The sequence below is a fragment of the Euphorbia lathyris genome, chromosome 3 (genome assembly GCF_963576675.1).
Source record: "Euphorbia lathyris chromosome 3, ddEupLath1.1, whole genome shotgun sequence".
In the NCBI taxonomy this organism is placed as follows: domain Eukaryota; kingdom Viridiplantae; phylum Streptophyta; class Magnoliopsida; order Malpighiales; family Euphorbiaceae; genus Euphorbia; species Euphorbia lathyris.
The window spans coordinates 11,025,761-11,043,931 of record NC_088912.1 but is presented as its reverse complement, the minus strand read 5'-3'; the positions used below and the strand labels follow the sequence as shown (position 1 = coordinate 11,043,931).

Here is an 18,171-nt window from a genome sequence, read left to right as displayed (position 1 = left end):
GGTGGTATATCAAACCAGGCTTCTCGATTAGACTCAGAACCAACTGCTCTAGCCAACAAATGTGCGGAATGGTTCGCTGATCTATTAATAAAACTGACAGTACAGCAATCTAAATCCTGTAAAAAAGATTTATAATAAAGCCTCGGAATGAACCGTTGATTAAGTTTTGATGGAGAGCTTAAACGAGCAATAAGGAACGATCAACACATTAGACCACCTTTTTTTCTTAATCCAACGGCTTCAACGATAAATGCATCTAGGGGACAATCAAGAACGCCATTGTAACAAGCTTAGATGGCTCGTGGTGTAACAAGTCTTTATATTATGTGTAAATTTATAATATTGCGGAATATATAGATAATGATACATGATTATGATACGATGATCCATTTTTACAACCCTTAATAAGAAAAAGAGTTGATTTGGTTCTACAACTTGGCTGGCGGGGTTGAGTTGCTCTACATATACTGATTTTAGGTATTATTTTGGCCTTCAAATTGATAATTTTTGGTGGATTCGGTTTAAAATAACGCGTATCAGTATCAGAAATTGACACTTGTTTTTATCAACAATTCACACTTGCGGAAAAGCTCACCAATAATATGTCGACATGTGATATTGGACTAAAATGATCTCGATATTTAAATCTTTATTTTTTAATATTAGATCTGTTCACAGATCTAGATACTCGTTCAAGCCTCCATCCAATGTGTTAGGTTTAGCTAAGAAGGAATGATATTAGGTTCAGTCTAGGTCTGCCTAATTTTGTGTTGGGTTTGAAATTTATAAAAATTGAAGAGATCTAATTTTGCGTTGGGTTTGAAATTTAAAGAAATTGGAGAGATCGGTCCGGGATGGTCCAAGCTATTAATAGTGTATATAATTAAAAAAATGAATACTACTAGACTAGTTGAATTGATAATGGATAGTGAGGCTCGACTCATGAACATATCTAGTTAATACTACTAGACTGCATTGAAGTATTTAATTAATATAAAAAAAATTATAGGTAAATAATTTATTAGTTTTTATATTTTTACTTAACATAATGTTTAGTCCTTAACTTTTTGTTATATTCAACAGTTTAGTTTATTAAATATTTGAATTATTAAACTGTTGAGTAGAATAAAAATGGGATAAGGTGCAAAAATGCCTTAACGTTTACAGTTAGGAGCAATTTTACCTCTAACATCTAAAATAGTACAATTTTATCTCTAACGTTGACAGCTAAGAGTACTTTTACTCCTAACATTAAACAGTTGGGTCAATTTCAGACATTATTATAAAACACAGATATTTTGTTCCTTATTTTGTACCAATTGCATATTTGTTTGTTTAAAAAAAAAGATTTCATATTTTCTGTGATTTAATAATAGAATTGAAGATTAATATTTATAAATTTGGTGAAATATTTTGAATCTTTTTTCGTCCAACTTGTACAAAAGTTAGTACATTTAAAAAAAAATTGTAAATTTTTTTCCGCGTCTAATCATATGTTTATAATATGTTACTAATGAGTGATAAAATGACTTTATATGTAAAGTGTAGATAACAAGATTCATGACTGAGAAGACAGTTTGATGAATTATTTCTCAAATAGACCAAACTTGATAACGCTAGGGGTAAAATTATTCTTGGCTGCCAATGTAAAAGGTAAAATTGCACCATTTTAGACGTTAGAGGTATTTTTATACCTTATCCTAATAAAAATTAAAGAGTGAATTATGTATTATTAAAATATGAGGACTAAATTAACATGTTAGGTAAAAATATACGGACTAATAAATTATTTATCAAAAATTTAAAGAGGCAATTAAAACAATAAGTCAATACTTTATTAGCACAAACTTTTTTATCTTCTAGGCTAACATTACCCTAACTGGGCATATATGTATAACCTTAGTAAATACATACAAATAATTCATAACTAAAATCAACATATATCACTTTCAATATGAATATAATATAATACGTCAGGTCGGAATAATCTCAACCATTAATTTTGAATCGATAAATTAAAATTATCCGATATGATTTATTATGTTCCCTCGAATACGAGAGAATTCAACTACTGTCTTCATTATTACATAGAATATTTGTGCAAACCCGGAATATGAGCCGTCATCATATACTCTTTCCAATCAATTGTCATCGGATCGAAGTTGAACATCTTCGCTTCATCGGGATTCATCTCCTTTGCTACTATTCTCAGTTTCTCCGAGTTCGAGTCCTCAAAGCTACACGAATAAACGAAAAAATATAAAATACGGAAAATTGATGATATATATATAATTTATTAGTCATCGTATTTTAATAATATATTGTTTAGTTTTCAACTTTTGTTTTATTCAATTTGAATTATTAGGCAGTTTAGTCCTCTATAAGAGACTAAACTGTTGAATATAACAAAAGTTAAGGACTAAATAATATATTATTAAAATATGAAGAGTAAACAGCGTATCGGGTAAAAATACAGTTACTATAAAGATTATGAGAGATTTATTCTTACATGCCCTCGAAGAGTATATATGGTTTGTAAAGTTGTACCAATCTCATCACAAGTTTGATTTTCCTATCGAGATACGTGCACAAGTCTTGGTATTTTTGAAACATCACAGTATTGGCTAGTTGCAATCCCTGTTATAAAGAAAAGAAACTGTCAATATCTGATACGACAATATAGGCAGTTGGAAAAAGTAGGTGTTGCGATTTTTTAGGGATAACGTATCTGGAAAGAACATACCTTAAACGGAAGCAGGTATCGAAGATTCATGTACAAATAGAAGCTAGTCATAGAGCTTAAAACAGTGCCTCTACCAATCTTAACGGGTTCTCCTTCTTTGTTAATCCATGGATTTGCAGTAAAATAACGATAAGTACAATCATGTAATTGAGAGAAATTTGCAATGTTTCTTAATGAAGATCCCACGTGATATATGATATCTGAACATCGCTTTTGATTCGCACGTGCAACCATTGCTACTATAATTGCATTCACCACCATATCAGCCGGTATCTGTAATTGCGAAAGAAAAATAAATAAATAAATAAATACAAATTAGGCATTGTTTGGCATACATTGTTTCGAGACGAGGAATTAAGTACTATTCAGATACTTAGTTATTAAATTTTACTCACTCAATTTATAGGAAAGTTAATTTCTGACACGATAATACAATTTATACAGAGATAATTCATTTGACACGGTTATTATTTTTGCTGCGTTTACACACACACACACATATATAAAGAGGCGGATCAATTTGAGTTGGGCTCGGATTGTAATCTTTAAGCCCAAGTACAATCTAGTCCGCCCTGTTAAAGTGATAACCGAACTAAATATTTTTAAATGTAAACCCATAAAACCGGCCCAATAGCCGAACAATAAACATGTCTAGTTAGTAATCAATAGACATGTTCATGGATCTACAAGGCTGTATCCAACGATCTTTTATTTGAAAATGCTTAGTCCTAGACCGTCACGGCCCTCTGTTAATTTAGATGGGTTCGGACCGGGTTAGATTCGTGCTTAAAAATCAAATTTCAAGCACAACCCGTATAAACCCACCTAAAAATATATAATTTTTAATTAATAAAAAATAAATTTTATACTTGGAAATAAATACTTAATATATAAATATATAAATTTAATAATTAATATTAATAGAACAAATCAGAAAAACCCGTACTATTTTTATAAATCTCAAGCCTAACAAAAAAATAGACAGACTTTAGCGGGTTTGAACCGAATGAGGCCTAAGATCAAATTTTCTTGGCTAAACTCGTCTTAAGAGACATAAACCTAGACAGACCAGACTGATACCCGGGCCATGAACAGGTATAATAATCTACATTCATACTAATTCTTCTTTTGCATAATTAATACGGAGAGAGAGAGAGATTAACTTACCAAATCAAAAGTATTTTGCGGAAGATAAACAAAGCATGTCAATTTCCCTTTGCCGTAGCCTACTATAAGGCTATCAATAGTTCTGTCACAGATATAATAAAAACGTTCTGTTAACTGAGTTTTATATTTATCATATATATATAATAAAAATGCTCTGTTAACACTGAAATAAAAAAAATTAGGAAAAATTAATTACCTGACGCCTTCAATCCAACCCGGAAAAGGATCAAACAAAGTACTCGTGATCATAGTAGGACGCATAATAATAAGAGGTATATCATCTTTATAATGCATTAAAAGCATTTCTCCTAATGCTTTTGTAAATACATACGTATTTGGCCATCCATATCCTCTTGCCCTGTAATTCAAATTAATTAATTAATTCATGATTAATATGAATATAATAGTAATTATATATATAAAAATTCAGAATGTAATAAACTAAAATGGATAAAAAATTGACAACAATAATACACATTATGCATTTTCAATTACCGTCTCTCAACAGTAGGAGCCCTCCAAAATTTATTCACAACTCCTCTCTTAACACTAATATATAGTCCGATTTGCAAACACAATTCCCGATTAAAAACTTGCAAATAAGGATTATGGTTTGTACAATATGAAGTCAAAAGATTTGTAAGTTAATTTTTTTCGTAAAAAAATATTTGTAGTTTAGTTAATTTATAAAATCGGGCTATATATATGGAGTAACTTGTAAAATCAGACTTTTAAAATTTCTCCAAATCGCCCCCTTTTTCTATAAATAGCCACGATAATAATTTTTAATAGAATATCCGAGTTTACAAACTGCACAAACCACATCTCTATGTTTATAAATTTTTAAATCACGGGACTGCATTTGTAAAAAAAAAAAGTCAAATCACATGTCTATTTTTTTTTACACTTTACCTTAACAATAATACAACCGTTAAGTGCTTTATTCTCTACAAATTATAATAAACTAGTTTTTGACCCGTGCGATGCACGGATTCATCTTAACATATAAATATTAAGAAAAATATAATCTAATATTTACAATTAATGATATAAAGGTGCTATATAAATTAAATATTATTATTTTATTTTCACATTTACCTTAAATAATCTTTTATAGATAAATATAATAATATAATTAAAATTAATATATTATATATTATATTATGTTTTTTATCAGTAAAAAAGGAGGAAGTGACACCCCATCTCCATCGTTACTATTTTATATTATATATAGATATGCAGAGAATTAGAGAGATTTTAGGGATTAATTTAAATTATGTAGAACTTTTAGATATAGATATGCAGAGAATTAGAGAGATTTTAGGGATTAATTTAAATTCTATAGAACTCTTAGATATAGTACGAATAAAATAATCTTTTACTAAATAAATATAATAATATAACTAAAGTTAGTATATCATATTTTATATTATATTTTTTATCAGTAAAAAATGAGGAAGTGACACCTCAGCTCCATCGTTACTGTTTTATATTATATAATATAGATAGATATGCAGAGAATTAGAAAGATTTTAGGAATTAATTTAAATTATGTAGAACTTTTAGATATAGATATGCAGAGAATTAAAGAGAGTTTAGGGATTAATTTAAATTCTGTAGAACTCTTAGATATAGTACGGATAAAATAATCGTTTTATAAATAAATATAATAATATAACTAAAGTTAATATATTATATTTTATATTATATTTTCTATCAGTAAAAAAGGAGGAAGTGACACCTCAGCTCCATCGTTACTGTTTTATATTATATATAGATGTTTGATTTTTATTTGTTTTTATTTTGTAAAAAATTAATTAAATTTTAATTTATAAAAAATATAAAAACTACAGACCTAAAACCTCTAAAATATTGGAGTCTCCCTTTTATTTATATATATAATATTTTTTTTTTCAGTTAACCATCAATAAAAATGAAAAACCTTTCAGATGTATTTTTTAATAGTCCAGTTTTAGTTACAGGGTGTTTGTTTACCTACTTTTCACCTCCTGTTTGCATTTTCACTTTGAAAGGTAGCGTTTTAGGTGTTTGGTTAGACTCCTCCTGTTTGTCTTTTACCACTGTAAAGCAGCTTTTTACAAAAGCAGAGAATATCTGCTTTTATGAAAAGCAGCATTTTCCAAAGGCAACAACAAACAGGAACAGCAACCAACAAACAGGAAGTAACCAAACGGACCCTTAATCTATTCTTCAATTCCTTTCAATTATCGATTAGTTTTATACTTTCTTAATTAAATTGACCTTTTTTTTATCCAAATTAAAACTATGAAAACACACATACTAAAATGTTAATAATTAACATTAACTATAATAATAATAATAATAATAATAATAAATTATAATTTATAATAATTATATAATATTACCTTTCAAGGCCAAAATCCTTCATGAGAGAAGTAATTTCTTTAGGTGAAACATTTTCAGATTGAAGTTGATTTACTTTATCTTCAGCCAATTTCTTTTCTCCTTCAATATCTATTTTCTCATCTCCTTTTTTTGCTTCTCCCATTAAATATGGCTTCTCTAATATCAACCCTTTGTCTTCTCCACATACATAAGCTACAATTTAAAAAAATATACAATGAAACGGGGAATGAAGATCCTTGCAGGGACGGGAAAAAAATTGTCCCGTTTAGATTTCGGGGACGGGAACGAAAAACCCCTGAGAGGACGGAGAGCGGAAATGGGGAACGTAATCCCCACCTTGCACTGCTCCGTTTACATCAACATGTTCATGGATCGGGCTGAATTCAGTGGGCGTTCGTGTGAAAATATTCAGTCCAACTCATTGTTAAATTAGGCGGGCTTAGGATACGCTAACTCGGGCTTAAAAATCATATCTCAAGCCCAGTTCGAATGAATCCATGTACAAAAAATATAATTTGTTTATTAATAAAATTAAATTAGTACTTGTAAATAAATGTTTAATACATAAATATATTAATTAATTAATATTAAGGATGTAAAAATACTAGGTGCTAGTCAAGCGGACGGGCCCTAGGATTCGGATTTATATTTTTAAATTTTTTAAATTTTTAATAAATAATTATTATGTAAATACAATTAAAATGTGAATTATACTATATAAAAATAATAACTAAAAATAGATATATATATTAATATTTATTACATTAATACCTTAAAAAATAAAAATATGCTAACAAAATAATATTAATATCCTTAAAAATAATATTTCATGGTCTTAGATCTTTTTCAATTATTTAATATGTTATTTAAAATTGAAAAAATTGACATAAAAATCAAGGAACTGTTTTTTTAATTGGTCCGCCTGAAACCGGCTAGGTGACGAAAAATTGTGAACTAAACTACACAGTCCGATTTGAAGAAATTGGGACGGTGTTGTAAAATTCCTTACCTAGGAGTCTGTTTGAGCCAATTTTTAGAATAGGGATTAATATTAATAGGGCGATTGGACCGGACCGGCCCATCTTATTTTTATAAATCCCAAAGTTGTCTTAGAAATAGGTGGGCTTATACGAGTTTAGATAGATCTAGATTTATTTTTGCTTATTCGGGTCTATTGAATACGAAACTGGATGGATCAAGCGGTTACCTAGGCCCGTAAACATGTCTAAGTAACACACAAATAAATTCAACCTGGATTTTTTTTAACAATGTAAATCCAAATATACGTAGAAAGTTTTAATTGGGAGATGATCCACTTAAATAAAAAGTACCTAACGAACCTCAAACCGAAAAATCGGATAATTGAAAGTTTTTGTCAAATATTTACCAGTAGAGACGTGAGCTAGCATCTTGATGTTGGGACATTTCTTTGCAAAATTCAAGACATTCAATGCTCCCATTGTGTTTATGCTCAGTGCCACGTCATATCTTCATAAATTCCCAAATCCAAACAAGGATTAAGAAAATTAAAAAAATGATTAGTTTATATTTCACAAAAGAAAAAACTAATAATTAATTAATTAAATTAATCTCCCTTATTACGGTGGTCACCCCAGTAATTATAAATGATTACCACGATCAGAAAGTATAAAAATAAACCATGTGGTTTGACAGACTTATAGATACAGTTTTCGTAGTTTAAAAGTTTATAAACAGGAGGTATGTGCTTTTTGGAGTTTACAAACTCTGTCATTTCGTCAAAAATTATTGTCGTGACTATTTACTTCAAAATGGAGCGATTTGAAGTAAAAATGATTGATTTTGCAAATTACCTAAAATAGAAAGTTTCACTTTGCAAATTAACTAAGCCACAAGTATGTTTTAACTAAAAAGTTGACTGACAAATTCTTTAACTGCAAATTTCACAAAACAGAAATTTATATTTGCAAACTTTTAAATTATAACGGCTGTTTTTGCAAATTGGTTAAACCACAAAGTTTATTTTTATAGTTTTTTGCTAAATATAATTTCATTTATTACAATAGTTGAGATTTTTTTAGAAACAAAGTAAAAAACAACATTCTTTAAGAAATATTTTCCATCCAACTAACTCTAATTCCTGTTTGTTTACTGTAAAATATTATGTTTTGAAAAATAAAATATTTTTCGGTGTTTTGGCTATAACACCGGGAAACAAAAAATGGAGTGTGACTACTATTTTTAAAAAGGAAAAAATGAATAAAATATGGTTCAAGAAAACACTTTATTGGATAAATTACACTCACGGTCACTGGACTTTACCCATTTTAACATTGTAGTCACTGAACTTTAATTTTTAACGGTATGACCATCGGTGATAAAAACTATAAAATTCAGTGATCATACTGTTAAGAATTGAAGTTCAGTGGCCATAGGTGTAATTTATCCCTTTTTTTGTATATTTTTATGTTGAACACCTAAAATTTTTCGTTAACTTATTTTCCTAAATAAACAAATACCAAAAAATCAGAAAAATATTTTCCGAAAAATAAACGGACCTAAATTGGAAAATATTCTCTAAATTACCTTTCTTCAAAATTAATGGAGGCAGCAAAATTCACCATGACATCAATTTCACTCCACATTTCTTCTTTCAATTTGGAATCTTCAACCCCTAAATCTTCAAGACTTATATCTCCTGGTAGAGGTCTCACTTTTTCTGATATAAATGAATTTAGCTTTGAACCATATTTTTCTCTTAAAACATTGAATAAATCCTTCTCTATAATCTGAAAAAAAAAAAAAAAAAACCCAACAAATTAAATTAATTACATACTCTTAAAAAAGATATTAAAAAAAAAACAGTGACAAAGCCAGAAAATGGGGTCAGATGATGCAACTGCAGCATCACCTGACCCTCTTCAAAAGTAGAGGACCACCTCAAACTATCCTCTTAGGATGGATTCTGGTTGTCAGGGGTGCAATGGGCCCAGATCAGGGGTCGGGTGATGCAACTGCATCATCACCCGACCCTTTTAGAAGAAGAGGACCACTTAGAACTACCTTTCTAGAATGGATTCTGGTTGTCAGGGGTGCAATGGACCCCATCCACCCCCTTCGCCACTGAATAACACACCTCACTCCCTTTTAGGGCCGAACATTTGGAGCATAAAAATTTTGGAGCGTAAAATTTGTAATATTATATATATCAGAAATACTAAAAGTTATTTTCAGATCTTAACTATAAACGTAAACTTTTTATTTAAACATCTCATTTATTAAAAGAAATGTCAACATATGATAAGTCAGGTCCGTGTTGTACAAGTCCAAGGGATATTTGTGTGCGAGAGTATACAAACAGTCTCATAACATTACATCTGTGAGCGATCCAACATTCGACTCAATAACTCTGATGTCAAATTGAGAAACTTAATCTAATAAACTAAAAAAAAAAAGTATCTTAAAAGGAAAAAATTATTTCACAATTTAAAACGAGTCACACCGAAAATAACTCGATATTAAAACGCAAAACACTAGTACCACGTAAACATAAAACTAACTCACTACTTAAAAAGAAGAATCGCCGCACACGTACATATAAAAAAACCCATTTATAAGTACTTCACAGATTAAGCAATGTGGTCCAACATTCGTTTCCACAACTCTGACGTAAAATTGAGAAACTTAATCTTATAAACTCAAAAAAAAAAAAAAACGTATCTTACAAGGAGAAAATTATTTCACAATTTAAAACGAGTCACACCGACTTAAAAAAAAAAAACAACATATACATCTGGAACGTGAAACAAATTAAATACACTCGATATTAAAATGCAAAACACTAGTACCACGTAAACATAAACCTAACTCACTACTTTAAAAACAAGAATCGCCCCACACGTACATATAAAAAAACCCGTTTAGTACTTCAGCAATGTGGAATACTTAACATACCTCGTCCTGTAGACGTCGCATAGCCGACTCATCATCTGCTGCTCTAACCAGAAGATAAAGCTTCTTCACATTTGGTTGAACCCTCAAAATTTTCTCCACATAAACTGCAATTTCAATCAATTTCAGTCAATTTCAAACAATTTCAAGCAATTTCAAGCAGTTTCAAGTAATTTCAAGCAGTTTCAAATGAAAAGATAGAAGAAGAAGTAAGTACTCTTAGCTAGAAAACCAGTGGCACCAGTGATTAAAATGGTCTTATTTTCTAGAAATTCAACAATTCCTCCAGACTCCATTTTTCTTGGACTGTGTTTTTTGCTTTTCCTACTTTACTTCATATATATATATATATACAATTAAAATATACATGAGTCTGACAAAAATGACCATACAAATTTAGAAGTGTTGAGCAATAAAGTTTTGTTGATACATCATTAATGGCTTACTCCAGCAACTGTTAGCAGGCAACTGTATAGTAGATATAAATGTACAAAAGTGGATATGTTTTATATATTGGGATGAGAAAAAAATAAAGTTACTGAATACCCGTAATGGTGACAGTCAAGAGCATTTTTATCATTAACGTCTAAAATACTATGATTTTACACTTAAGCGTTGGCGGCCAAGAACAATTTTACCTCTAACATTGACTGTTAAAAACAATTTATCATTAACGTTTAAAATACTGTCATTTTAATGGGAAATTATTAGAAGCACCCAGTTCAACATGTCAAACGGAGGACCATCTATGTATATTTTAACATGTATAATACGGACCCACACATATTATAAGAGGCTCCACAATAGGGACTCATCACAATACACGTGTCCAAATGTGAATTTGGAGTCCTCCAAGTGATATGGAATGGATGCTTAATATAAGCACTCCATTCTACCTTTAAACATTGGCTCATTCTACTTTTAAACGTTGACATCCAAGAACAATTTTATCCCTAACGTTGACAATCAAGAGCAATTTTATTATTAACGTCTAAAATACTGTCATTTTACCCTTAAACGTTGGCGACAAGAACAATTTTACTCATAGCATTGATAGTTAAGAGCAATTTTATCATTAACGTCTAAAATACTATGATTTTACCCTTAAACGTTGGCAGCCAAGAACATTTTTACCCCTAACGTTGACAGTCAAGAGCAATTTATCATTAACATATAACATACTATCATTTTACCGGGATATTATTAGAAGCACCTGGTTCTCTATGTCAAACGGATGACCTTCTATACATATTTTGACATGTGTAATACGGATCCACACATATTATAAGAGACTCCACTTTTTTATTTATCCAGTGGGATCACAATACACGTGTCCAAATATGAATTGTGGGTTCTCCAAGTGACATGAAAGACCGTGTGCTTCATATAAACACTCCATTTTACTCTCAAACGTTGGTAGCCAAGAACAATTTTATCCCCAACGTTGATAGTCGAGAGCAATTTTATCATTAACGTCTACAATATTGTCATTTTACCCTTAAATGTTGGCAGCCAAGAACAATTTTACTTCTAACATTGACAGTCAATAACAATTTATCATTAAGGTCTAAAATATTGTCATTTTACCCTTAAACGTGGGCATCTAAGAACAATTTTACCCCTAACGTTTCAGGTCAATTTTATATATAAGGCAAAAGCATCCTGATGCCCCAATCTTTCATTTTTTGGTGCATTAAGTCTCTGAGGTATGATCGTATAATGATTTTGCCTTTTATATATAACTAAAAAAACAAAAAAAAAAATGTATTCTACACCAATTACATATCAGTTGTTTCTAAAAAAATATTTTGCGTTTTTTGTAATTTCATAATGAGAATTTTACCCTTAACGTTTGAAAGTTAGGTAATTTTAGAAACACAATTTTTTTATTCAATATGTAACAGTTGTATATCAGTTTCCAAAAAAAAGATTTTGCATTTTTTTTTTGTAATTTCCTAGTAGTATGTGAGATTAATATTTTTAAATTTAACGAAATATTTGGATTTTTTTGCCTAAAGGGCAGACGTTTTTTCTGGCCGCCTAGTGCAAAAACGACTATTTTTTTTAAAAAAAAATTTTACCTCGTCTTCGAAATCATCCATTTTTGGAGTTCTCGGATCCATTTTTTTTTAGAATTTCAGTTTTGCTCGGGAGACAGAAAGAATTATCAGTTTTGCTCGGGAGACAGAAAGAATTATCAGTTTTTGGTTAAAAAAATTGAGAAAGGTAAAATTGACAAAATGGGAGCGGTGATAAGTAATTAGGGGCAGCAACTCCTAATTTTTTAAGAAATTATAAATGTTTTAATTAACAATAGTGTAATGTATTTTATCTTAGAATAAATAATATTTTTTAGAAAAGAATAAATAATTTTTTAAAGTAGTATTTTTTTATGGAAGGATGGATATAACTATAAAATAATCTATAAAGGGAGAAAAATTATTAGGTCAACACTATATTATGGTCCAACTAAAATATTTGAATAAGAAAATATGACTATTATTAAAAATGATTAGCTTAACACTATATTATATTATGGTCAATATATTTAATTTTTATATATATATATAAAATCAAAATGGAGTGTCTATTATTAAAAATAATACTAAATCATTGCATATTTCAGTCATATATTCTTTTCATAAAAAGTATCAATACCTTGTCAAGTACCAAAAAATAAATTGGACATCCGTTTATATATTTAGATTACATATCCAATACATTATATATCTAGACTATTTATTTGTGACTTTTTCAAAATACCCTTAATATATATATTATGACTTTTAACCAAAATATATTATCAACCCGATGAGTTCGCAGTTCATGATTTTGCTTCTTCTGCTAAGCAAAATTGTAAACTGTTGGTTCGCAGTTCACGATTTTGTTTCTTCTGCTAAGCAAAATTGTAAACTGCTGGTTCGCAGTTCACGATTTTGCTTCATAATGGAAGAAACTGATGGTTCGCAGTTCATGATTTTGCTTCTTCTGCTAAGCAAAATCGTATACTGCGAACTCATCGGGTTGATAAAATCTACAATTTTGTTCGTTAAATGTGAAAACTAATTTAAAATACTCAAAACTAACACATACAAAGAAATTTATGGATCATGTATTGATGTATGAAACTGAAATTGGATTGCAAATGATGAGAAATAGAGTGAAAAAATTGGTTAAGTCATAATATATATACTAAGGGTATTTTGGGAAAATAATTTAAAAGTATCTAATTTAGTAAAAGATAATGTAATAGGTCTAAATATGTAGACGAGCCTCCAATTTAACCCAGTTTTATAATTTTTCCTATAAACTAATTAATCTCTAAAAATTCTCTCTTTTTAAAACAACCCTAGCCACTCTTTATTTTTAGGAAGAACACTCACGGAAGCCCTTAAACTAAAATTTCAAAGTCAATTAGAACCTTAAATTATCAAAATCATCAATTGGGTCTATGAATTAAACAAAAATCATCAATTGAGTCTTCATTTTATCCTAAAATCAGAAACTATGACTATTTGATATGTACTGTAACGAACCTTGTGTTGGCTCAAAATGAGTTTGGAAAAGAAAGTCTGAAACTGTTCAACCGAATGATTTTTATGAGGAATCAATTGATGATTTTTGCTTAATTCACGAACTTTGAGCCGTAGAAATGGAATAGCGGGAAGTTTGATCAATTGCTGATTCAGAGAAGGGTTCTTCTTTCGAAGCGGTCAATCGCAGAAATTAATTCCTTCTTTGACTTCATTTTTGATAGAGGAATTCTAGACAGATAAGGGGGACTTAATTGATGATTTTGATAGCTTAAGTTTACGGACCCAAATGGGTGTTATGCTTTTTTTTTTGGCTTAATACATCAATTGCCATCTGAACTTGTCCAAAAAACTTGATTGGCCTCCTGAACTTTGAAAGTGTCCCGATAGCCAACTCAACTTGCATAAAATGTTCAATTAGCCCTTTAAACTTATGTAAAATGTAATCAATTAATTACTTGATTGCAAAAATGTAAGCTGCATGCGGAAGATGTGTTGCATGCGCCTTAGAATGTTATTACATAATTCACAGAATAGATTAAAAATGAAGTTCTTACTTACTCAACTGTAGAACTTATCTTCTCTAATATTAGAATCGCATACCCCGACCTTAGTCGTTTTACTTTTTTAAGCGTGCAATACATCTTCCGTATTTAACTTACTTTTTTTTACAACTAAATGATTAAGTAATTACATTTTACGCAAGTTCAGGGGCTAACTAGACATTCTATGCAAGTTGAGGAGATATCAGAACACTTTGAAAGTTCAATGGGTCAATCAAGCTTTTTGAAAAAGTTCAGAAAGCAAATGATATATTAAACATTTTTTAATCTCATCTATGTTATTATTATCTTCTTACTTTTTGTGTTTTCGTATTTTATTTTTTTGCCTTTTGACTTTATTTTAAATTCATATCTCTCATTGTATCTCTTTTCCATTTGATTTGTATCTGTAACTCATAGTTTTTTTTTATTTGATCATTTTCGAGTTTAGCATGGATGAAAAGGGTATATCTCCACAACTTATAGCCAATGCAACATAGATTATTAGATCTATGCGAGTTCAGTAGGATTAAAAATAAACATGTTTATCTCGAAGGATTTCAAAGATAAAGCTAGGTTTTGGATGAAGAATTTACAAGCTGGATCCATTACAACATAGGACTAAATTGCTAGTGCATTTTTAACGTAGTATTTCCCACCTAGATATCAAACTGAGAAATATTGTTTCTCATTTTGTGCAAAGACCCGATGAACCATTGTCTGAAGTATGGGGAAGATACAAAGATCTTTTAAGAAAAGTCCATGACCATAAGATACTATTGTCTAGGCAATTTAAAAGAAAATGATTCACCCTTGACTAAAGAATTGACTAGACTGTCTGCTCAAGTCAAACAACTGTCTAAACAATTTGTTTACTCGTTTAGGTTGAATTCACTATTAACGGATAGGTTAAATGAAATCTCCATTTCCACTCTTAACCTACCACCTTGCAAGGGTTTAGAGTAATTCAACCACGGGTGCCCTAGGATATATCTCTCATCTATCGAGAGTGATGAATGCCAAATCTAACATATAACTACCATGCAATTACTTTATGTGATACCCAGAAGAAGCTTGAGACACACCCGAATGGATCGTGCATGATAATTGAATCGAAGCATCACACTACATAATCCATAATACTCTTGATGATTCTTTGAGTCTGCAGATTAGTTAGACATATTATCATAATAAGATCAAACATGTGGCATATGATAGTAGTTTGAGTTTGCGATCTTCACCAAGTCTTAAAAGTTCCGAGGTTTGGATGTGACTGATGCGTGCAGCGCCTAGGTAGAGCTTATGAAATGTATATTATGATAAGTTCGTTATGACTACGGATGTGATCTTCCTAAATGCTCTATCTCTACTAGACGCTACTACTTAGGGGAAAGTGTACCCCGTCGTATCAAGTAATAATCCGGTTAAGATCGGGTATCGAATCCACGGGATTTATAACTACAAGTATTAAACGACTCGGTTTTATATGTTATCTAAGCAGTGAATACTTTGAGTTGATGTGGGAAACAACTACAAACTACTCCTAACTATAAGTGAGACAGATTTATATAACGAAAACTCTACGAAATGATATGGATGGTGATAAGTTATAAATATGATAAACAATGGCTCCCAATATATACGGTTGATGATTTACTATTGCAATGACAACTACGTGTAGTGTGACCGACCCGTGAAGTACTTAGACTACGTGGTTCCTAGTCAAGGCGTGTCTAATGCTTGGGATTAAAAATTAGGGCCCGTAAGTTCCGTGGCTTGTCAATTCCTACGGTTTCCGGTGCGTCACTTCCGATAAGGCAACACCTATATGAATCCCTAAAGATAGCCCGAATGGCGTCGGAAATCGCGTCCCCCTACACGATAATCAATTACGAATATCAAAACAAGTAACAAACATCAACACATATATAGAAAAAGAGATTGTGAATCATAAATTATAAATATGGAAAATGTAAATATGGAATACAACCAAGCCTAGTACATAGGAAGAGTACAAGCTAATTAGCAAGTGAAAAGGGAAGAATCCACCCTCGGAACTAGCTAACCGGACTCAAGGCCGTCTCTTAGGACTTGGAGGTGGAACTCTCTAGCTTGGTGAACGAAGGTAGAACGAAACTTTGACGGAATGCCAGAATAAAACGAACAAGCTCTCAAGGTGATAGAATTTTGCTATGTAAAATCTAAATCTAAAATCTATATAGTAAGAACTCAATACATAAAATTCTGGATGTCTAAATGAGTGCTAGTCACTCTTATTTATACACATCAAGCTAGGGGTAGAATTGTAAGTTCACAAGATACAAGTATGGAGATACATTATTTCTGCAGAATTCCTATGACACGCCACGCGTATGGTAGGGGACGCCCCGTGTATTGACCCATTCCGTCAGAAATCTCCTGCATGTGGACTAAATTCAGATCTTGTTGTCTCAACCACGCCCCGTGTAGACTGGGGTACGCCTCGCGTGGTTGAGCTCCTAAGATTTAATGGCTTGAAATGTGTCTTTTACGCCTCGCGTGGCCTAGCGGACGCCTTGCGTATGTGAGTCCTTGGAACTTTAGATTGAAGAACTTCCCATATACGCCCCGTGTGTAGGTTAGGATGCCCCGCGTGAGAGCAGTTGACTTGGAAGACCATGCAGTCTGACATTCATGATTGAGGTTATCATTGCTTGTACGCCCCACGTGGCAGTGGGTAAGTCCCACGTGGTGCCTGTGGATTGAGCAATTATTTCTGACTTGGTGTTCCACGCCATGTGTGGAGGGTGATACGCCCCGCGTATGTCGGTGGATTTTTGCTCCTTACTCGTACCTGAAATACAATTCTCGAGAGCCGAGTTAGCTTGAAGTTTTATTTTCTAACTTAATCAAAAATAAAGATAAATAACCGAAAGTACGTATTTTATTTTTATTTCGTTATTTTATTAAAACATTCTATTTTTGCAATAAACTTATTTATTTTTTCCAAAATTAAACCGTAAATCACGCTAAAAGATAGGGACGAAACGCCCTTATCAGTGACAATACTTTACTACAAGGCTCAGCTTCAGTAGTTCCCTGCCATAGATTTTATCGCTCCTTAGACATTGAAATCCTTGATTTGGATGGCTAAAGCTTAGAAATGCTCAATAAATTAAGGCAGAGCTTCCCTTTCAGTTTGGAACACCCTATTCAGATCCTCCATTATCTTCCCCTCGAGGATGAATGTTATGAAGTTCTCAGCAAAGGATGAAGCCATCTAGTTAAAGTTCCAAATGGAACCTTGAAGGAGATGCTCATCCTAACAGGTTGTTGAGTATTTCATTGTGGTTGGGAAAAGACAACAGAGAACAAAATCAATTGTCGTTGTTATTTCCATCATTCTTCTAAAGTTCTTAATGTGGGTTGTTAGATCCCCTACACCACCATACTCCTAAAAGGTAGGGATACTGAACTCTCTAGGCATCGACTGACGCTCAATTTCTGTAGAAAGAGGAGTGAATGTATCAGTTATCACTAGAGGTCCTGTCTGAACCCCCACTTCATTCTTGGCCTTCTACAACTCCTTTCATATGATCTCATACATTTCCCATTTATTAATGGGTCTGTCATCCTCCTCCTCTGCCGGCCTCTGCCTTTCTCCCAAACTTTCTCGAACTAGATGATGGTACTGAGGCTCATTCTCTTCCATATTATCTATGTCTCTTGAGTAATGTTTGGGTTCTTCCCTTCACCACCTCTTCGGGTCCTCTCCTTTCCCCTTCTAGGGATTTCCAGTACGAAATCCTTGTAATGGTCACCTTAAAGCATGATCACTGGCCCATTGCAATTACCATTAGCTGGTCTCTAGATGGATGGACTAAGGGTC

At 31.5% G+C, this 18,171-nt stretch overlaps 1 protein-coding gene across 1 annotated transcript; it reads right to left on the bottom strand.

Annotated features, from left to right (window-relative positions):
- Nucleotides 1-1,813: 1,813 nt before the first annotated feature.
- On the bottom strand, nt 1,814-10,593 carry LOC136224580 (alcohol-forming fatty acyl-CoA reductase-like). Its single transcript, XM_066012946.1, has 10 exons — nt 10,446-10,593; nt 10,232-10,335; nt 8,864-9,066; nt 7,686-7,786; nt 6,298-6,490; nt 4,107-4,268; nt 3,911-3,992; nt 2,744-3,016; nt 2,510-2,637; nt 1,814-2,237 (listed from the first exon to the last, which is right to left on the bottom strand). The coding sequence occupies exons 1-10, from the start codon at nt 10,522-10,524 to the stop codon at nt 2,084-2,086; spliced, it is 1,479 nt and encodes a 492-aa protein (XP_065869018.1). The 5' UTR covers nt 10,525-10,593; the 3' UTR covers nt 1,814-2,083.
- Nucleotides 10,594-18,171: the final 7,578 nt, after the last annotated feature.

Coding starts and splice junctions, on each gene's coding strand:
- LOC136224580 (XM_066012946.1), bottom strand. CDS start 10,524: ATGGAGTCTGGAGGAATTGTTGAATTTCTAGAAAATAAGACCATTTTA. Junction 10,336..10,445: donor CACTGGTTTTCTAGCTAAGA/GTACTTACTTCT, acceptor TTGAAATTGCAG/TTTATGTGGAGAAAATTTTG. Junction 3,993..4,106: donor GGTTGGATTGAAGGCGTCAG/GTAATTAATTTT, acceptor TATCTGTGACAG/AACTATTGATAGCCTTATAG.